Raw genomic sequence first — 17,022 nt, forward strand, 5'->3', positions numbered from 1 at the left:
ATTCTCTTTGAACCTGGATCATCTGTGATTGAAACAGTTGTTTTGGAGTTTATATTATTATTTTGTATAGTTTTGCATTGGTCTCCAAAGCAGCATCAGCAAATATTAATATATAAATATTATTATTGGCTCAGGTACGGGGGCAATTGACAGAAAAAATAAATAACTTATGGCCATGAAATACTATTTTGCGGCTTCTAAATACTATCTTGTTCCCTCGAATTAAAGTAATTGAGGGAACGAGATTGTATTTTCTGTCAATGGCCTCTATATAGGCCAAAGATATACATTTTTTTACTGTTTCATATGCATTCCATGTGAAGCATATTGATTTTCCATGTGTACCAATGCTGCATAAATAGAGGTTGAGTTAAATACTGTACGGGTTGTGTTGTGGGTTGTCCATCCACTGTTTGAACCAGCTCTTGGTGAGCTCTCTGCAGCCCTCCACTCCCATGCTGCAGGCCATTCCTATTGCATTGATCTCATTATACCTGACAGGACAAACACAAGACCATTTACAGTAGCTGTCAGTTACATATATCGTTGCTGTCGGGTGTAACTGTTACTCTTCAGAATTCAAATAAAAATAAATACAGTATCAAAAATAGCCAAGATCTACAAACTCAAAACGCGGCGGGTAGCGACACGTTTTGAGCGTGTAAGTCGGCTATTAAGTCGGCTTGTAAGTCGGATATTTTTGCTACTTTTGTGTGACACTGTAGTATGACCAAGTAGGACGTTCATTTAAGAAAAAAATGAAATATGGAGATCAGTGGTTTCTTATTGACAGCAACGATATTAAGACCACATCTTCAATACAGTACATGACAACTTGTCATACAACGTGTGTGTGTGTGTGTGTGTGTGTGTGTGTGTGTGTGTGTGTGTGTGTGTGTGTGTGTGTGTGTGTGTGTGTGTGTGTGTGTGTGTGTGTGTGTGTGTGTGTGCGCAACGTGTGTGTTTGCAATGTGTACTGTATATACAGTACACATTATGTACAGTATGTGTGTATATGCGCAGTATGTTAGTACTGTATGGGTATATGAATGTGTACACTATAGAATATTTGTTCTTCGTGTGTGTGTGTGTGTGTGTGTGTGTGTGTGTGTGTGTGTGTGTGTGTGTGTGTGTGTGTGTGTGTGTGTGTGTGTGTGTGTGTGTGTGTTTTACTGGTCATTGTGTTCCTCTGGTACTTTGGTCCAGTTTTCTGTCACTGTCTTAAAGTGCTCAAAGAGAGGTCTTATTTGTTTCTTGAGGTAAGCCTACAACAAACAAACAAACTAACTCACAATATCTTCTTTGCTCATTTCCCACAAAACTCCTGACAAGCGACAGAATGGTCGAGTCAACTTTTAAGTAAGTTCGCGGAAACAGTCAATTTAATATAGCATAGTTCACCCCCCAAAAACTTTTTTTCTATCAATTACACAACCCATGAAGCCTTGAATTCATGGAGATGATTTTTTTGGTTTGGTCGCATTCCTAAGCCAATAATTTGATGACCGACGGCGGCTCCGGTAGGAGACACAAAGAGTCAACTTTGAGTCTCCTACCGGAGACATTAGCATCTTTCCGCCGGACATCAAATTATTGGCTTAGGAATGAGACAAAAAACAAAACATCTCCATGAATTCAAGGCTTCATGGGGTGAGTAATTGATAGAAAGTAAGTCATTTGTTGGGTGACCTTTTCATTTACAGTACGTTAAAAGTGGTGGTTGCTTGCATATACTTTTTTAACACATGTTATTAGTACTAACACAGATAGTAGTATTGCCCATTAAAGCTCCTCAGCCTGATCAAACATTGAGTATCATAGCAGTGGTGGAAAAAGTACTCACATTTTTTACTTAAGTAAAACTATCAATACTGCAATGTAGAAATACTAAAAGTCCGGAATAAAAAATGTACTTGAGTAAAAGTACAAAAGTATTGGCATCACAATGTACTTAAAGTACCAAAAGTACTCGTTATACAGAATGTCCCAAGTCTTCAAAAAAATCTTTTGAAACTAGCAGATCTACAAGCTCACAACTGTGAGCTTTTATAAAATAGGCAGTTATAAAATACAGTAGTACTGTACAAACCTGTAAAGCTCCGAAGACCTCGGTCCTGTCAAACATCAGTATGTAGTAGCTGAGGCTCCTCAGGGCAGACTCCCAGGGGATGTAGTCTCTCTCATCAAACAGGTATTTGGTTGTTCTCAGGGCTAACGTTGTGTTGATTATTTTGGCTCTATAGGACCAAATAAACAACAGACAAACATCAATCTCAATAATGGCAAATACTAACATGAAAGTGAAAAGGCTGTGCCATCATGGGAAACACTAGTCTGGGAGGGTTAGCGTCGGAGCTTGGACAGCAGGGGCGCGGCCACTGCGTTGTGATTCAAATCAACAGCCAATGAAGAAAAGGGGGCGGGATCCACATGCAGTGGGTGTTGCATCTAAATAAAATCGACGGGAAGCAATTTCCCCTTGAGAAATTTCGGCCGCCATTGTTGTGTACTGCTGTTTGCCTCTCGTCGGACTTTTTAGACGAGTTGCACAGCTCTCAGACCGGTAAGAGGCGTGTCCGCTCAGATTCAGAGCGTGACGTACATCCCGCCCACAAATACCAGGGCTCTGGCCCAGAAGTTCCTCGCCGCGCCGGCGAAAACTTCTGGGAGCTCAGATTAGGGAAACACTATCATGAAAGTGAAAAGGCTGTGCCATCATGGGAAACACTATCATGAAAGTGAAAAGCTGGTTCACCTGGCCAGGTTGAAGGCATCGTCCACTATCTGAGCTCTGTTGATCACTGGTATCACCTGAAGATTTTAACTGATTATTAATAACAGGCTGATCAAAATTTAAATAAATAAAATAATAAAAAACGTTAGGTCCACTCAATATTTTTGCCTAAAGCAGCATGTTAGGATTTACAGTGTAGAATGGTTTTCATACTCTCACTTACACCGTTGCCTGTGTAACAGCAAAACAATCATGAATAGGTATCAACTCAAATAAACGTGTCCTTCTGTTGATAGTGCGCCATTTTGCAGTCTAATCAATGTATTTTACATGCTCTTACCTTCTCTTTCTACATATATTTTCATGGGCATGGCTCTGTTCGAGCTTTGCAAAAGCAAATGCAAACAATTTCACATCTTGGTGCACACTGTCTACAACTGATGCAATGATTTTCCCAACTTGCATCGTTCCCGAGTAGGCCTGTGCCCAAGTTATGCTAATTACTCAATGTTTATGACTAAACAGTGACTTTAATAGCTTGCAGGGGTCATCAATATGTCCGTACACGGACAAATGTGTCCGTGGCAAGACTTGGCCTGGTCCATGGCAAATTCTAGATTTTGTTTTTAAATAACATTATAATTTTGATCATAAGACCCAATTACTGAATGTCAGTCTCCAGGTTTTCTTCAGAATGTGTATGACACTGATTTACTATGACACTGTGCATGGCACATAGTCCACTATAGGACAGTTGTTCTCAAACGTTTTATTTTCAAGGACCCCCATTACTCTCACAGTTCACTCATTTTGTGTCCATGGCAAACATATTTTTTGATAAAAAATGTCCACTATAAGCCAGCATGGTGATGACCCCTGATAGCTTGGCATACAGTAGAAATATATTAAGTACATACAAATCAAATGGAAACAACACATGAAGTACTTTATCTAAAAAATGCCAGCTAGATTGTTTTCCAGGGTGATTCTTCCATTGACTATTACACAGAAGTCTGTGACTGGCAACGGTGGCCATTGAGGTGGTCAGTAATTTTGTCAAGGAGGCCATGGCCTCTCTGGCCGCCACTTGGGGGCACCACGTCCTCACAAGTTATTGGCTGATTCTGTAATTAAGGAAAAAATGTGTATATTTTGTGTGTGCCAGATTTCATGCTTTTATCGTAAAGTGCAAGTTTGTTTTGGTCTGCAGAAACCAATGGGGCTCCCTTGGTCCATATTTGTTTTTATTGTCTCTGGTTCTGACCTGGTGGTCGGTGTTGAGCAAGTGGAGCAGGCGCTCCCAGTTGTCCAGGTCATAGTTAACCCTATAGTAACCAGAGACATTACTGTTGGCCAGCACCCAGTCTGCTGCTCCCCACGCTCTCATCGGACCATGGACATCTGGGAAGAAAAATAAAGAAAAAAACTGTAAAACTTTTCTGGCCGCGACCCCCCAAAATAATCATATTTGAACTGGGGACCCCCCCCTGACAAGCACTTGAAATTTTAGGAGTTGAGGAATTACATTTAGTTTGACTCGGTTCCACAGATAAAAGTCCGGCTTGTAGTCCGGCTATTTTCACAATTTTCGTCTTTCTTAAAGATAGGGGTAAGTGATTTACTTTGGTTAAAATAAGTGTTAAATAGCTCTATATTGTGATAGTACTCATTGCTATAGAGTGTTTGTTCAGTAAAAGGAGTCTCCCATGTCTCTCCATCTCTTTATTAAACAGAAAATACATTTTCAGTGCTCTCTCCTGATTGGCTTATTCTGTCACCTACCTGAAAATGTACTATATTCTGTTTACTAAAGAGCTGGAGAGACCCCTGTGACCGAACAAACGCTCTGTAGCAATGATTACTATCAGAATATAGTACTTTAACCTTTTTAACTAAAAACAAAATTTTGCAAAAAATATCACTTAGCCTAACTTTAAGTAATATTTGACAATTTGGCAAATGTTTGACCATTTTTTATAGTATAGTTTGTTGGTTACTTTTGACGTAGCAATGGTCTTATTATTAGTGGGTTTTTTTTTCATATTAGAGGTGGTAAAGTTCTTAAAAGTCCTTAAATTGTCACTTAAATATACACCGTCTGATGGTTTGTTTACTGTTGAGTGAGAAAACAATGTTACACATTAGCTAATCATCTGGGGACCCCCCAAAAAAAATCATTTGAGGACCCCCGTGGGGATCCCGACCCACAGGTTGGGAACCGTTGCTGTGTAGAAGATACCAATTACTTTGAGCTATCATTAGTCACGGAGGCCCTTCTGTACACCTATCATTAACACAAGTCTACTATCTGGATTCATGTTCAGACAGCTTATTAGATTTAGCTGAACTACATCTGCACCTGCCATTAAAATGCACCCCTGTCTCACCCGATAAAACAATAACAACAAGTTCAAATCTGTCTGGGGGCGCTGATGGCCTAGTTGTCAAGGCACGTACCACATATAGGCTATGAAGCACCTTAACGGTAATTTGCGGGTTCGATTCCCGAACTCGACGGCCCTTTGCTGTGTGTCACTCCCCATGTCTCTCTACTTGTTGCCTGTCAATCTATACTGTATTACAGTTTAGGCATTAAATTTGCGGTTATTTCGGGTGGGTTTGTTGATTTTTGGGGGGGGGGGGGATAATGCGGTTAATTCGGTTCGCCTCGCGCTCGCGGTGGTCGCGAGGACACAGTGTCCTTTAATTAAACAGGCTCCGGCGCCACTGTATAGAGATCAATGCATTAGAGACTACAGTATAGAGATCAGACGGAGAGTGAAGAGAGAAGGGGAATGAGATGACACTTCAGAGCTGGATTTGAACCCATGGCATAGAGCAGTGGTTCTCAAACTTTTTCCATGTCAAGAACCCCAATGTATTGGGCTGCGGACCCCCATCTGAAATGGTTTTACCAAAAGATTACCAAAATGATTCAAAATTCATTGTACCCGTTTCCTGAAGCAGCCAGTGTTGCTCTTGCTCCACCCCTCTCTTCATCCATTTAATAGGAACGAACCAGGTGTAACTGTGTGTGACACACACACACACACACACACACACACACACACACACACACACACACACACACACACACACACACACACAAAACAAGTTCAGTTGTGATGCAGACATAATTACATTTGTACATGCCATACTGCTTTGAAAACCGATTTAGAGACCAACTTGTGAGTCTAGTTATAGGACGAAATATGAATCTGTTTAACAGAGTTGAACATTTCTCACCGCGCCCACAAATCCACAAATCAATCTATAATAATGATAATTGAAACAGTTTTTCTCTACTTGAACTCAGAGGGCCTCTCTACTGGAGAGTCTGGGTCCAACAGGAAGTGTCTCTGTGTGATGTGTCCTGTCCGGGTGTCAAAGGTCACGACTGGGAAACCCATCTGCAGAGTCCAGCGGTTCATGATGTCCTGGACTGTCTGAGGAAGACGCATGCCTGGGGTGTCGTCTACTGCCTATGAACAATAAGTGATGGCTGGATAGATGAATACTACACGTATATGCAGGTATAGAAACCGATACAGTAAATCGTTTTTAAGCGTACATACACACAAATCAAATCAATTGTAGCATAAATCTATGAAGACATTTTTTTTATTTTATTTTTTTACATTTCTTCAAATTCAGCTTTTGAGACCGAATTGCGACCTACCTTTTGGAGGTGATCCCACAGGTCTGTATATACTGTGTTACTGAAGGCATAGTGATTCAGGTAGGACTGCAGAGGCAAAGTGACAAAATACTCATCAGCCATTTGGAACTGTCATAAAACAACACAGAGTCTGCAGCCAAGGATGTGTACATAATGCTATTTCAAAATTGATCTATTGTCCCATCAAAGTATTGCAGCTATAAAAGTGGCTAGTATGTCTAATAGAGTAGCATCTGGTATTTAATCCTTTCAATCCGAGGGACGCATCTCTGTCCTTTTAGATTTCTTTGGGCTATTAGAAAATAGCAGATATACAAGCTCATAGCACGGCACCGAGTGCCGTGCTAAGGCTTGTACAGTAAATCTGCTATTTTAGAAAAAAAGTGAAATTTTGTGCAAATCTTTCAATATATATATATTTTTAAAGCAAACATTTTTAACTCAAATATTTGCTTCTGGGGGGTCCCTGGAACAAAATATTTTACAAATGTTCGCTTAGAAAAATATATATATATATTAAAAGATTTGCACACATTTTCACGATTTTTCAACAAAAATAAATTGCAGATCTACAAGCTCACAGCTTGTATATCTGCTATTTTTTAGCCCAAAGAAATGATGACACAGATTCTTTCCCGGTCTAAATGGGTTAATCAAATGTAATGGTATAATTGTTGATGTAAAATCTAAACACTGACTGGTGGAAAAAATGTAATAAGTGATGTTTTCTAAGCACTTTCCTATTTATTTCTTCTTTTTCCTTTTTAGAAGATGTATTATACTCACACTGAGTCCTCTAGCAAACACAGGCTCTGTGAGAAACTCTGACAACATCCTCAGCACCGCTGCACCCTGGGAAACACACCGGGAGCAAGACAAAAATACATCATACGGAAATATGTCAGCAAATTCTTTGCGTCAAATTATGCATAATAGTTGATGCCTATAGTTGATTTTTCATAGAGGTGGATGCCGTCATTCATGGTTAATAACAATTGCATTGCTTTATCGCTACAAAAATATTCTCATTCTGTGTGGATGTACTCATGACAAAAACAATAGTTTAATTATATATATACTGCCGGGTGAATTAATCACACAAATTAATTCAAACCTTTATTTATTCTCGAAAGACATTGAGGTTGCCCTCATTTGCAGTGTCGTCGAGATATATCACAGTACAATTTCATATTCACATCAATATTCACATCAATGATTAATCAAAACAAAACAGAAACTTCCCCTATCTTAAACACAAGTTTAAAAGCAGTTCCAGACATTTGTGGGTAGGCCTGCAATCAAAGTATGTTATGGGAGAACAGATCTTTAATTTAAGCTGTATGTCATTCCAAGTGGTTGGGGCACTTTTGGGGACCTTTTGGTGAGCCAGTCATTGGTAGCCTGGTAAACCCTCCCTCCGGAAATCTCATTTCCATTTGATTCCAGGAGTGAGTCTGGCCTGATTGCCCATTGTGGGAGTTTCTAGCGGAATTACCAACTAACCGAGACAATCAGCGTCCTCGCTCATTGTTTTGTGATTGACAGCGGGGGTAGGCCAATCAGGTGGAACCAGAGTGGTTCACGTGTCATTAATCAATACACCTTTCATACAAGCTGCTCATAAACATCAAAGACAAACCAATTACTCCTGGTGATAATCACTGCAGCCTAAAGTGGCTTAATTGGACATCAAAGGGCCACTTGGACATCAAAGCTACATTACTCCCGCCCATCTCCAGCCCACAGCCAAATTGCCCATATAGGTCTGCAGGCCAAACTCACTCCTGAAATAAAATACAATTGAGATTTCTGGAGGGAGGGTTTATTAGGCTAAGTCATTGGAGCGTGTCCTATATGTTACAGGATTCCATTCCAGCAGAGATTTGATATACATCAGTAGTAAATCCCATCAACTGCCTAAATAAAATGCTCTGGGTGTGTAAGGACTTTAAGGACCTTAATGCTCATCAGGGGAACGCTTCTCATAGTGGTTCATAAATGGATTACCTTGCTATAGGAGATGGTGTTAAACATCTCACTGATCTGCTCTGGAGTGTTGACCTCCTCCTCTTTACGGGACAGTGGGTGAGACGAGGCCAGAGCGTCCACAGCAAACACCTTGTGGACGTCATTCAGAATGATCTGCTCCTTCTGTTATTATTATATATGCAGATAAATACAAACATTAGTTTTAGTTGTTTTAGTCAAATCAAATACATTCCCTTTGCCCTGCTGCTGCTTTACCCAAATGCAGTGGTGGAAAAAGTACAAGTATCAATACTGCAATGTAGAAATACTCTGTTACAAGTGAAAGTCTGGAATTCGAAATTTACTTGAGTAAAAGTACAAAAGTATTGGTATCAAAATGTACTTAAAGTACCAAAAGTAGAAAGTACTCATTATGTAGAATGTCCCGTTTCACAAGTTTTCAAATGTATAAAATGTATTAAAATCTTTTGAGAATGGCATATCTACTAGTAGACCGGCTATTTTCAAATGGCCGAAATGTATGGGCTGAAGTGGTTAATGTACGTTTTGTAATAATAATTAGTAACTAAAGTTGTCAAATAATTGTAGTGGAGTAACAATATTTACCTCTGAGATGTAGTGGAGTAGAAGTGAAAGTACTGAAAATTATATATACTCCAGCAAGGTAAGAAATACCTCAAAATTGTACTCAAGTACGGTACTTGAGTAAATGTATTTAGTTACTTTACACCACTGCCCAAATGGTTTCAAATGGTTACTAAATGCCATAATATGCACTTTAATAGACTGTTTGGTACACGCACTTATAAATTGCGAACTTTATCATACTAGAGGTTTTGGGCCGCTACGCGGGCCCTCACATCTGGAGTAAGGGCCACCCACAAATGGATCCCGACCCATTGTTTGGGAAACACTGTACTGGAGGAGGTGTTTGGCACACTTACGATGTTCCAGGTGGGTTCAGCGTGGTCGGCTCCCAGGTATTCTACGTAGGAGGCGAAGCCTTCGTTCAGCCACAGGTCATTCCACCACCTCAAAGTCACCAGGTTACCGAACCACTGAAAAACACAATGGACAGTAGAGTAAACTAAATGAATTGTATATTGCATACTGCTAAGTGCTAACCACACCACTGAAGGACACAATAGATAGTAGATTAAACTTAATGTAGCGTATACAGAAATGATTGCTTAGGAATGCAACAAAAAAATATATATATTTGGGTGAACTACTCCTTTAAGAGCAGTCAAGATGGTTTGGAGCTGTAATCTCTATGGGTTGTATAACCACTGTCAAAAAAATAGCAAGATCTGGCATTTATTTAATGCGTCATTCAGTAGTTCCCGGACCCTCATGCAGCCTGAAGGAATGTTAAAGAAGCTTTGTTTCCAATTAGCACAATCCCAGACAATGGGCAAAGTTTCATTTCAGTTATTTTGTTGTGCAATTTCCTGAGAAAAGCAAAAAAAAAAATCCTGCACAGTGTCTTGTGCAAAAAAGTAATAATCTCCACATTAATGGTAAAAAAAACCTCCTAACTCCACTTGAGCGGTATTTGTTTTTAAAAAACGCCCCCTTTAAGGACCACTGTGTTGGGGGAGCGATGACAGTTCATGGCTCAGAGCTATTGATTACATACATTTACAGCATCACTGCATCAGAAACCAGCAGAGACAGAACAGACTATATAGTACAGGTATGATGAGTACTTTCCAATAGAGAAAAACAAATATATGCATTTATTGACAATTTATATGTTGGAAAATATATTGTTGCTGTTGGGCAGAAACCTCCTATCTCCATATTCTAACTTTTTGTATTTTTGCGTAAATTAACACCCTTCTTGATCATACTACAGCGCCACACAAAAGTATGAAAAGTAGAAGATCCACAAGCTCGAAACGCAGCCCGACAGACACTAGATAGATTCTGTGGACAAAATATAATGTAAAAAGGTAGATGATGATGTCAGCACCTGAGAATCTGCCATAAAACACAATTAAACAAGCAAAAAGAAGCCATAAAAATAAGCGTACCATATGAGCGAGTTCATGTGCGACCACAGTGATGACTCTCTCTTTGTTCCCAGTGGAGGACTTGATGGGGTCGTACAGCAGGGCTGTCTCTCTATAGGTCACCAGACCCCAGTTCTCCATCGCCCCAGCGTTGAAGTCTGGGAGAGCTATCTGATCTGGAGAAGAGAGATTAGAACATTACAACTCAATTACATACAAGGAATTTGACTTGGTAGATCGCTGTCTGTGCTCCCTCAATAACACAATAAAAAAAAAGAAAAACAGAAATATAAATATATTGAAAACTATTATTAAAGGATTCTATTAAAGAAATCTGATGTCACTATTTACATTGTCTGATACAGGCCTGGCCAGGCCTGTTACAATAAACCAGAAGTTGGAGTTGGAAGTTGATAATACTTAATGTATATTCACTGGCTTTGGCAGCACATTAAATGCCATGCCAGTAACAGCTGTTGAATTGAACTGAATAGAGCAAGGTATTGCATGCTAAAAACAAACTCTATGGTAGCCTACTATAAGGAATTAAAAGGTGTCCATAAGACATGTATTATGTGGTATTGTGACAGCCTACCTGATTTGGAGAGTGGGTAAGGTACATTGTAGTAACTCTCATAGAATTTCAAAATGGGTCCAGTGACATTGAGAGCATAGCTCCCCTGTCCCTCGTCAATAGCCTTCCTACGAGCCCAGATCCTGACCTGTAAAAAATTATTTAGACATTTTATCAGCCAATAATGGAACCAAAGCTAGGCTATCCTTCTATAATTTGCCAATGCTCTGTAGTAATACTAGGTAGGGTGGTGAGACCATCGGCATGGTTACGGGGCTGCCCAGCTGTGGGATGGCCCCGCGAGCTATGGGACGAACTGCCTCCCGGGTTGCCAGATCATGTACCAGATCATGTGCACACATCCCCCCCCCCCCCCATGAAAATTATGTTTCAGATTAAACTGTCATAGATTTCATAGATAGATTCATAGACTTATTTGACAGCACTATCATCTGTGGTGGACATTAACCACTCAAAGCCTCAATAGTCAATGCTAAGTAAACTTGACCGTTGGCTCTGTACTTGGTCTGCTCTTTTTCCCCTCTAAACCAAATCTCTTTGCCAGAAATAGCCGATCTGCTATTTTCGGCTAATGTTCCCCGAATAGGGATAGTAAAAAAAAATAAAGTTCCAATCACACAAGGATTCGTAGACCCCCCTGTAGTAACTCTGAGGACCACCTAGGGGTCCTGGACTCCCTGTTGAAGTCCTATGACTTAGATGCATACATGTACATGACCCCTATAAAAAGGCTTCACATCTTACCGTCACGTCATTGTCACGCACGGATCCAATGTAACTAAAGTCACAAACAATGAACGCCAGGAGGTATGTGGACATTTTCTTTGTGGGTTTGAATGTGGTCACGGTGACAGCAACGTCATCGATGACCTTGTCGACAGTGTCTACGTCAATAGAGACATAAAGACAGACAGACAGAGAGACAGACAGACAGAGAGACAAAAGTGGGATCAGTGAGAGAGAGAGAGAGATACGGTCATGAGAAGGCTGGATTCATATTCATTTTCTGCAACTATTTGAATATTTAATTATATTGTATACTATATTTAATAAATACCCTGTAGTATATTACGTGACACAAGTAGAAAGGTCCAGACCAGTAATGTTCCTCAAGTCGATTTATTGGACAAAACAGAGTACAGAGCACCAGAGCACATGTCAGCCTTGCTGCTACATGGTGTGGCCGGAACAGAACAGAGCAAGAAGAAGAAGGGCAAGGCAAGGGGCAAGAAGGCAAGGGGCAAGAAGGGACGGTTTCTTTGTCCTCACAGTATTTATAGGCAGACTTCACATGTGTGTGTATGTACTTGCATACACTGGATGTGCACGTCGCTAGGTGTGTGTGCTACATCTCTTCTCTGTGTGTGTGTGTGTGTGTGTGTGTGTGTGTGTGTGTGTGTGTGTGTGTGTGTGTGTGTGTGTGTGTGTGTGTGTGTGTGTGTGTGTGTGTGTGTCCATTGTGCAGAAGAACAACACCCCAAGATGCTAGAGGTCAGCCTGGGAAGCATCCTTTGAACTGGACATCTAGTGTTCTCTGGAATGTGCTGTAGACCACTCAGTATCCAAACTTATCTCTGTGTGTGTGTGTTCAAATTGGCTCTATAAGTCCATAAATGTGTATTATATACCACAACACATTTAAATATTTTCGGAAATCTCTATGGGAAAACATAATGGGCTTTCTATCGGTGGAACCACAAAATGGCCACCACTGCTATGCTCTATAGACCATATTCACACGGCGGCCATGTTTCTATGAAGTCAATGAAAGTAGCCACCCCGGGTGGCGGCACTTTCAATGTTAAATTCCAATATGGCCGCCGTGTGAATATGGTCTATTAACACAAATGTCTTTGACTGACTGACGGAGTCACTGACAAGGAAACTACATTTAAGGAAAGGTCGCCAACGTCATTTTCTCGAGACTGTCCACCATTTGCTGTCTGGCAACCAAATCTTGCTATATCTCCGAGCCAGAAACGACACCTGCTGCTGATTAGATGCCTCAATAAAATGCCTAAATAAAATCGAAAAGCAAGTGATTAGAAAACAACCTGTGATATGTCTTCTATATACCTGAACCGATTACAAAGGTCACAATCGTTCAGAAATAGTGTTTGTTCATAAGCTGTCCAGCCGGGTCTCATAGACCCCACTGTTATTTCACCGAACTTCCGGTGTGAGTTTAACACCCGTGACTGTCACGGCGCATACCCGGTGTCCAGCGCATTCCTTTTCTTATTAAATGTTGTTTCCTTGGTCATTGAGTGATGTGAAGTAGTTACACAATTGGTCAGCCAGGTGGCCTAACAATACAGGGCCCAAAGCCCTCTAGGCTAATAACTGTTACCGGTGGTTGTGCTACTTGGTCGCCCCCCCCCCATTAGCAAAGAGCTGAAATCTTGACTATTCTTGGATGACATAAGTTGTGACTTTATGTAACAACTTCACTTGGCTTTTGCCAACCTGAGCATTCTTTTTGTTTTACTTATAATTACGCACCACCACTTACTAGTAAATCTAGGTATAGCCTATGACGGTATGAAACAGTTACCTGGGTTTCTTTCAAAGTTGGATATAGTGACTCACTGGCACATACTACCACTACATTAGACGTGCAGCAGGAGCATTAATTAACAGCAGCAACGCTCACTGCAGGGCGAGATGATTCAAGCAGTGACACCTGGCCTCAGTCAAACTAATTAGACTAGAGCTATGAGTCACAGACCAGCCCTCTTGTGTCACTAATACTACACACGTATTGTGCTTTGAGCTAATGACACACACAGAGAGATCCTCTGTCATTACAAGTTTTCTATCTTACGTAGGGTGGGTGAGGGCTGATTTAAGCAGTCACACCTGACCTAACTAATTAACGTGACAAGTCATGACATACTGGGCCCCTGCTCTGTCACTGTGTGGAGGAGATGGCTGATTTTGTACTGCAGTAGGTGTGTGAGCTGTGCAGTCGCACCTAGTTTCTTTGAGTCTATAATTAGTTTGACTCTTGCCAGGTGTGAATGCTCATATCAGCCATCAACCATCCTACACCCACACATTCAACCTCATGAATTAATTCATTAATCACTGAGCATGCATATTATGATATCACCTTAAAAGTGTATTTATTTTCTCATCTGAATTTGTTCTTTGGCAGGCTATAATTAAAATGTATGTGTGTTCGGGAAGGTATTAAGCTGGCATGGTTTCTACTGGGAATTGTCCAATTTGTACAAAATGTCTTGATGACAAACATCAGGCATCTAATTATTATTATAACATATTAACATAACAGGATGCTGATGGTGGAAACTGTACACACCTCAGAAAGTATGACAAATGTAATATATTGCAGAACACATTCATGCTAAAGTCCTAAACCTGAAATAAGTAGCCTACGAATGTTACCCATCATGTTTTTTTAATGTTGTGGACGAATACTATGACAGCCTTCATGCCTTCACTGTTGGGAACATGCACGCACACACAAAAGTGACCCGACATGCACAAAGTCGCATTTTGACCAATACGTAAAGTACCACAACCTAAAATATGTTTGACAGTCTTGCTCTACAGAGATAACATAAAAAACCTGAAAAAAGGCTTCTTGTCTCCCTCTCAAATTAAAAGCTCTCCAGTGTTTCACACTCTGTCCAGCCATATGCTACTGTAGGTTTTGGGCAAGTCTTTTAACTATTAACTATTTAACTGCACCTGGTTGTACATTCTCTCATGTCACACTTTTTGAGCTACTTTTTATCTAGTGTTTTTGACCAATATGAGCACACACACACACACACACACACACACACACACACACACACACACACACACACACACACACACACACACACACACACACACACACAGTGTATTTTGTATGTGCAGACTCAAGGGGTTATTCCTAATAAAGAATTTCCGACCACACACACACACACACACACACACACACACACACACACACACACACACACACACACACACACACACTTGTACGTTCTAAGAGTAAGAGTTATGGGGGTCCTTCAAATTAAAAAGAACCACTGTGCTACACTAAATGGAACAGAGCCTTCATTAGTGTCATTGGTAACACCTGTGAAGCAGTGGTGTGTTCTACCGTCAGATGCTGTGTACGGCGTACACCTTGAGATTTTTTTTCGTCGCTACCGTATACCTTCAAAAACTGTTTCATCCATTGAAAACGCGAGAGCGTATACCCACGACCACGCGCATCGTATCGTAGCGTATACCTTCCGAAAAAAACTAGAACACAACACTGCTGTGAAGGAAGTTAGAGGAGAGGATTAGATGCGAGTCCGGAGGAATCAAGCCGGCTGGACTGACAGCCACATTCCAATTCCTGCTCACTCACTCACTCGCAACTCCTGCATGTCATGTTGTGTATTAGATGCCAGCTGTATTTCTCTTATGAGGTGTTTGACATGAATTCTCCCACATAATGCACAACAAACAGCACGATTGTATAAATAAAGATCAACTCATTATTTAATTTGTTGCTTCAGTAGCTTCGATCACTGACATCACTGTTATTCTGAATGATATATATACATGTACTTCAGTGTCTCTGCACGTTCTGTTTACTCTTTACTATATGAGAACGCAGAACAAAGTTTCGCCGTCTCTAAAACATCCCTTTGAAGTCTGCGACAGACACAGCAACTGCTTTGCTTTTTTTTAGACCCCATCTCCCCAGACATGGTTTCCCTCCCATAGCCCAAGGAGACGGTCCATCCAATAACAGAACAGATAGGCAGTCAACACTTCCGGCGAGAGGATGAGAACCATAGATATAGAATATACCTCATTGGCCTCTGCAGTTCATTGGAACGACCTGTATCGCAATACCTTGTATTGCTTCCGCCGACCCTCGGGAAGTTTCTGCGTGTGTCACAGAAGGGGATGTTCGGTAGGCCTCTGATTGGCCTACCGAACGTCCCCTTCTGTGACGCACGCGGAAACTTCCCGAGGGAGGGCGGAAGCTGGTGTGCGCACGAGATACAGACGCCTCAGAGCCGGAGGAGGCGTCTACCTTTATATGTCTATGATGAGAACAGGCTGAAGCCTACACTCGATGTACACTCGCTGTTTGATGCTCTAAGCGGCTTGGAGAGCTCACTCGTTCTCCGATCTCGCCTCCTCGCCTCCTCCAAAAGCAAATGACCATTTAGGACAAAACTATTTCCAGGTTAAGCTGGAGGACCGAGTGTGGAGTGAGCAGAGATTCTGGTATTGGAATTGGGCTAATGAAAAACACCCCTTCCATCGAGGGAAAAGTAAAGAAAGTAGGGTGACGTTTAAGACTCTTGTTTGTGTTCAAAGCCCGTAACGGTCTTACACCTCCTTATATTGCGGAACTCATAGACCAATCTCCCAGCACCAGGTCACTCAGATTTGACAGTCAGCTGTACAGGAAGACTCCACGGTCTAGCACAGTACGAACAGGCGACCGTGCCTTTGTTGTGTTGGCACCGAAGTTGTGGAACAAACTCCCTATGAGGATCAAAGCTGCCCCCAGCTTTGGGGACTTGACTGACTGACAGTGTGACTGAGGTCTTGTCGTCCTAGTCTAGTCTTCTTTGTCTTGTCCTATGTCTTTCTCTTGCCTACGTCTTTTCTCTATCTTCGGACTGAGCCCCGGGCCAGTGTAATAACTGGATGGGGGGGAACACTACAAATCCCGAACCTGTGAACCTATAAGGCACTGAGGAACCAACCTAAGTCCATGCTGTTGGAGAGAGCCACAGTACCACGGTCGTGAATGAGGACCACGTTAAACACAGCTTTCATGGCCGGCTCATCAAAGCAGGGGAAGGCCTTCCTGGCATATGTTGCCTGCATCTGAGAAGTGGCGACAACTCTGAAGAAAAAAACATTTTTTTTCCAGAACACAAAACAAACCATAACAACGAAATATGTCAACAAATAACACAACAAATGCCCCTCCAGAAAAACGTGGGCTAAAATCCTTGATTATACGATGAAATATGCA

General features: G+C 41.3%; 1 protein-coding gene across 1 annotated transcript in view; it reads right to left on the bottom strand.

Moving 5' to 3' along the window:
- LOC311048352 (aminopeptidase N-like) overlaps window positions 1–17,022 on the bottom strand; it is a 41,537-nt gene that overhangs the window by 3,473 nt on the left and 21,042 nt on the right. The window contains exons 4-18 of the mRNA XM_084061584.1: window positions 16,748–16,890; window positions 11,757–11,896; window positions 11,013–11,139; window positions 10,439–10,593; window positions 9,347–9,460; window positions 8,421–8,564; window positions 7,200–7,265; window positions 6,414–6,479; window positions 6,041–6,216; window positions 5,686–5,762; window positions 3,999–4,135; window positions 2,756–2,811; window positions 2,090–2,237; window positions 1,174–1,265; window positions 384–494 (exon numbers count right to left, since the gene is read on the bottom strand). Coding sequence (XP_083917710.1) covers window positions 384–494; window positions 1,174–1,265; window positions 2,090–2,237; window positions 2,756–2,811; window positions 3,999–4,135; window positions 5,686–5,762; window positions 6,041–6,216; window positions 6,414–6,479; window positions 7,200–7,265; window positions 8,421–8,564; window positions 9,347–9,460; window positions 10,439–10,593; window positions 11,013–11,139; window positions 11,757–11,896; window positions 16,748–16,890 — 1,752 coding nt within the window. The remainder of the gene's footprint in view (window positions 1–383; window positions 495–1,173; window positions 1,266–2,089; window positions 2,238–2,755; window positions 2,812–3,998; window positions 4,136–5,685; window positions 5,763–6,040; window positions 6,217–6,413; window positions 6,480–7,199; window positions 7,266–8,420; window positions 8,565–9,346; window positions 9,461–10,438; window positions 10,594–11,012; window positions 11,140–11,756; window positions 11,897–16,747; window positions 16,891–17,022) is intronic.

The sequence above is a fragment of the Gymnoscopelus microlampas genome (assembly GCF_963454915.1).
Source record: "Gymnoscopelus microlampas genome assembly, chromosome: 1".
In the NCBI taxonomy this organism is placed as follows: domain Eukaryota; kingdom Metazoa; phylum Chordata; class Actinopteri; order Myctophiformes; family Myctophidae; genus Gymnoscopelus; species Gymnoscopelus microlampas.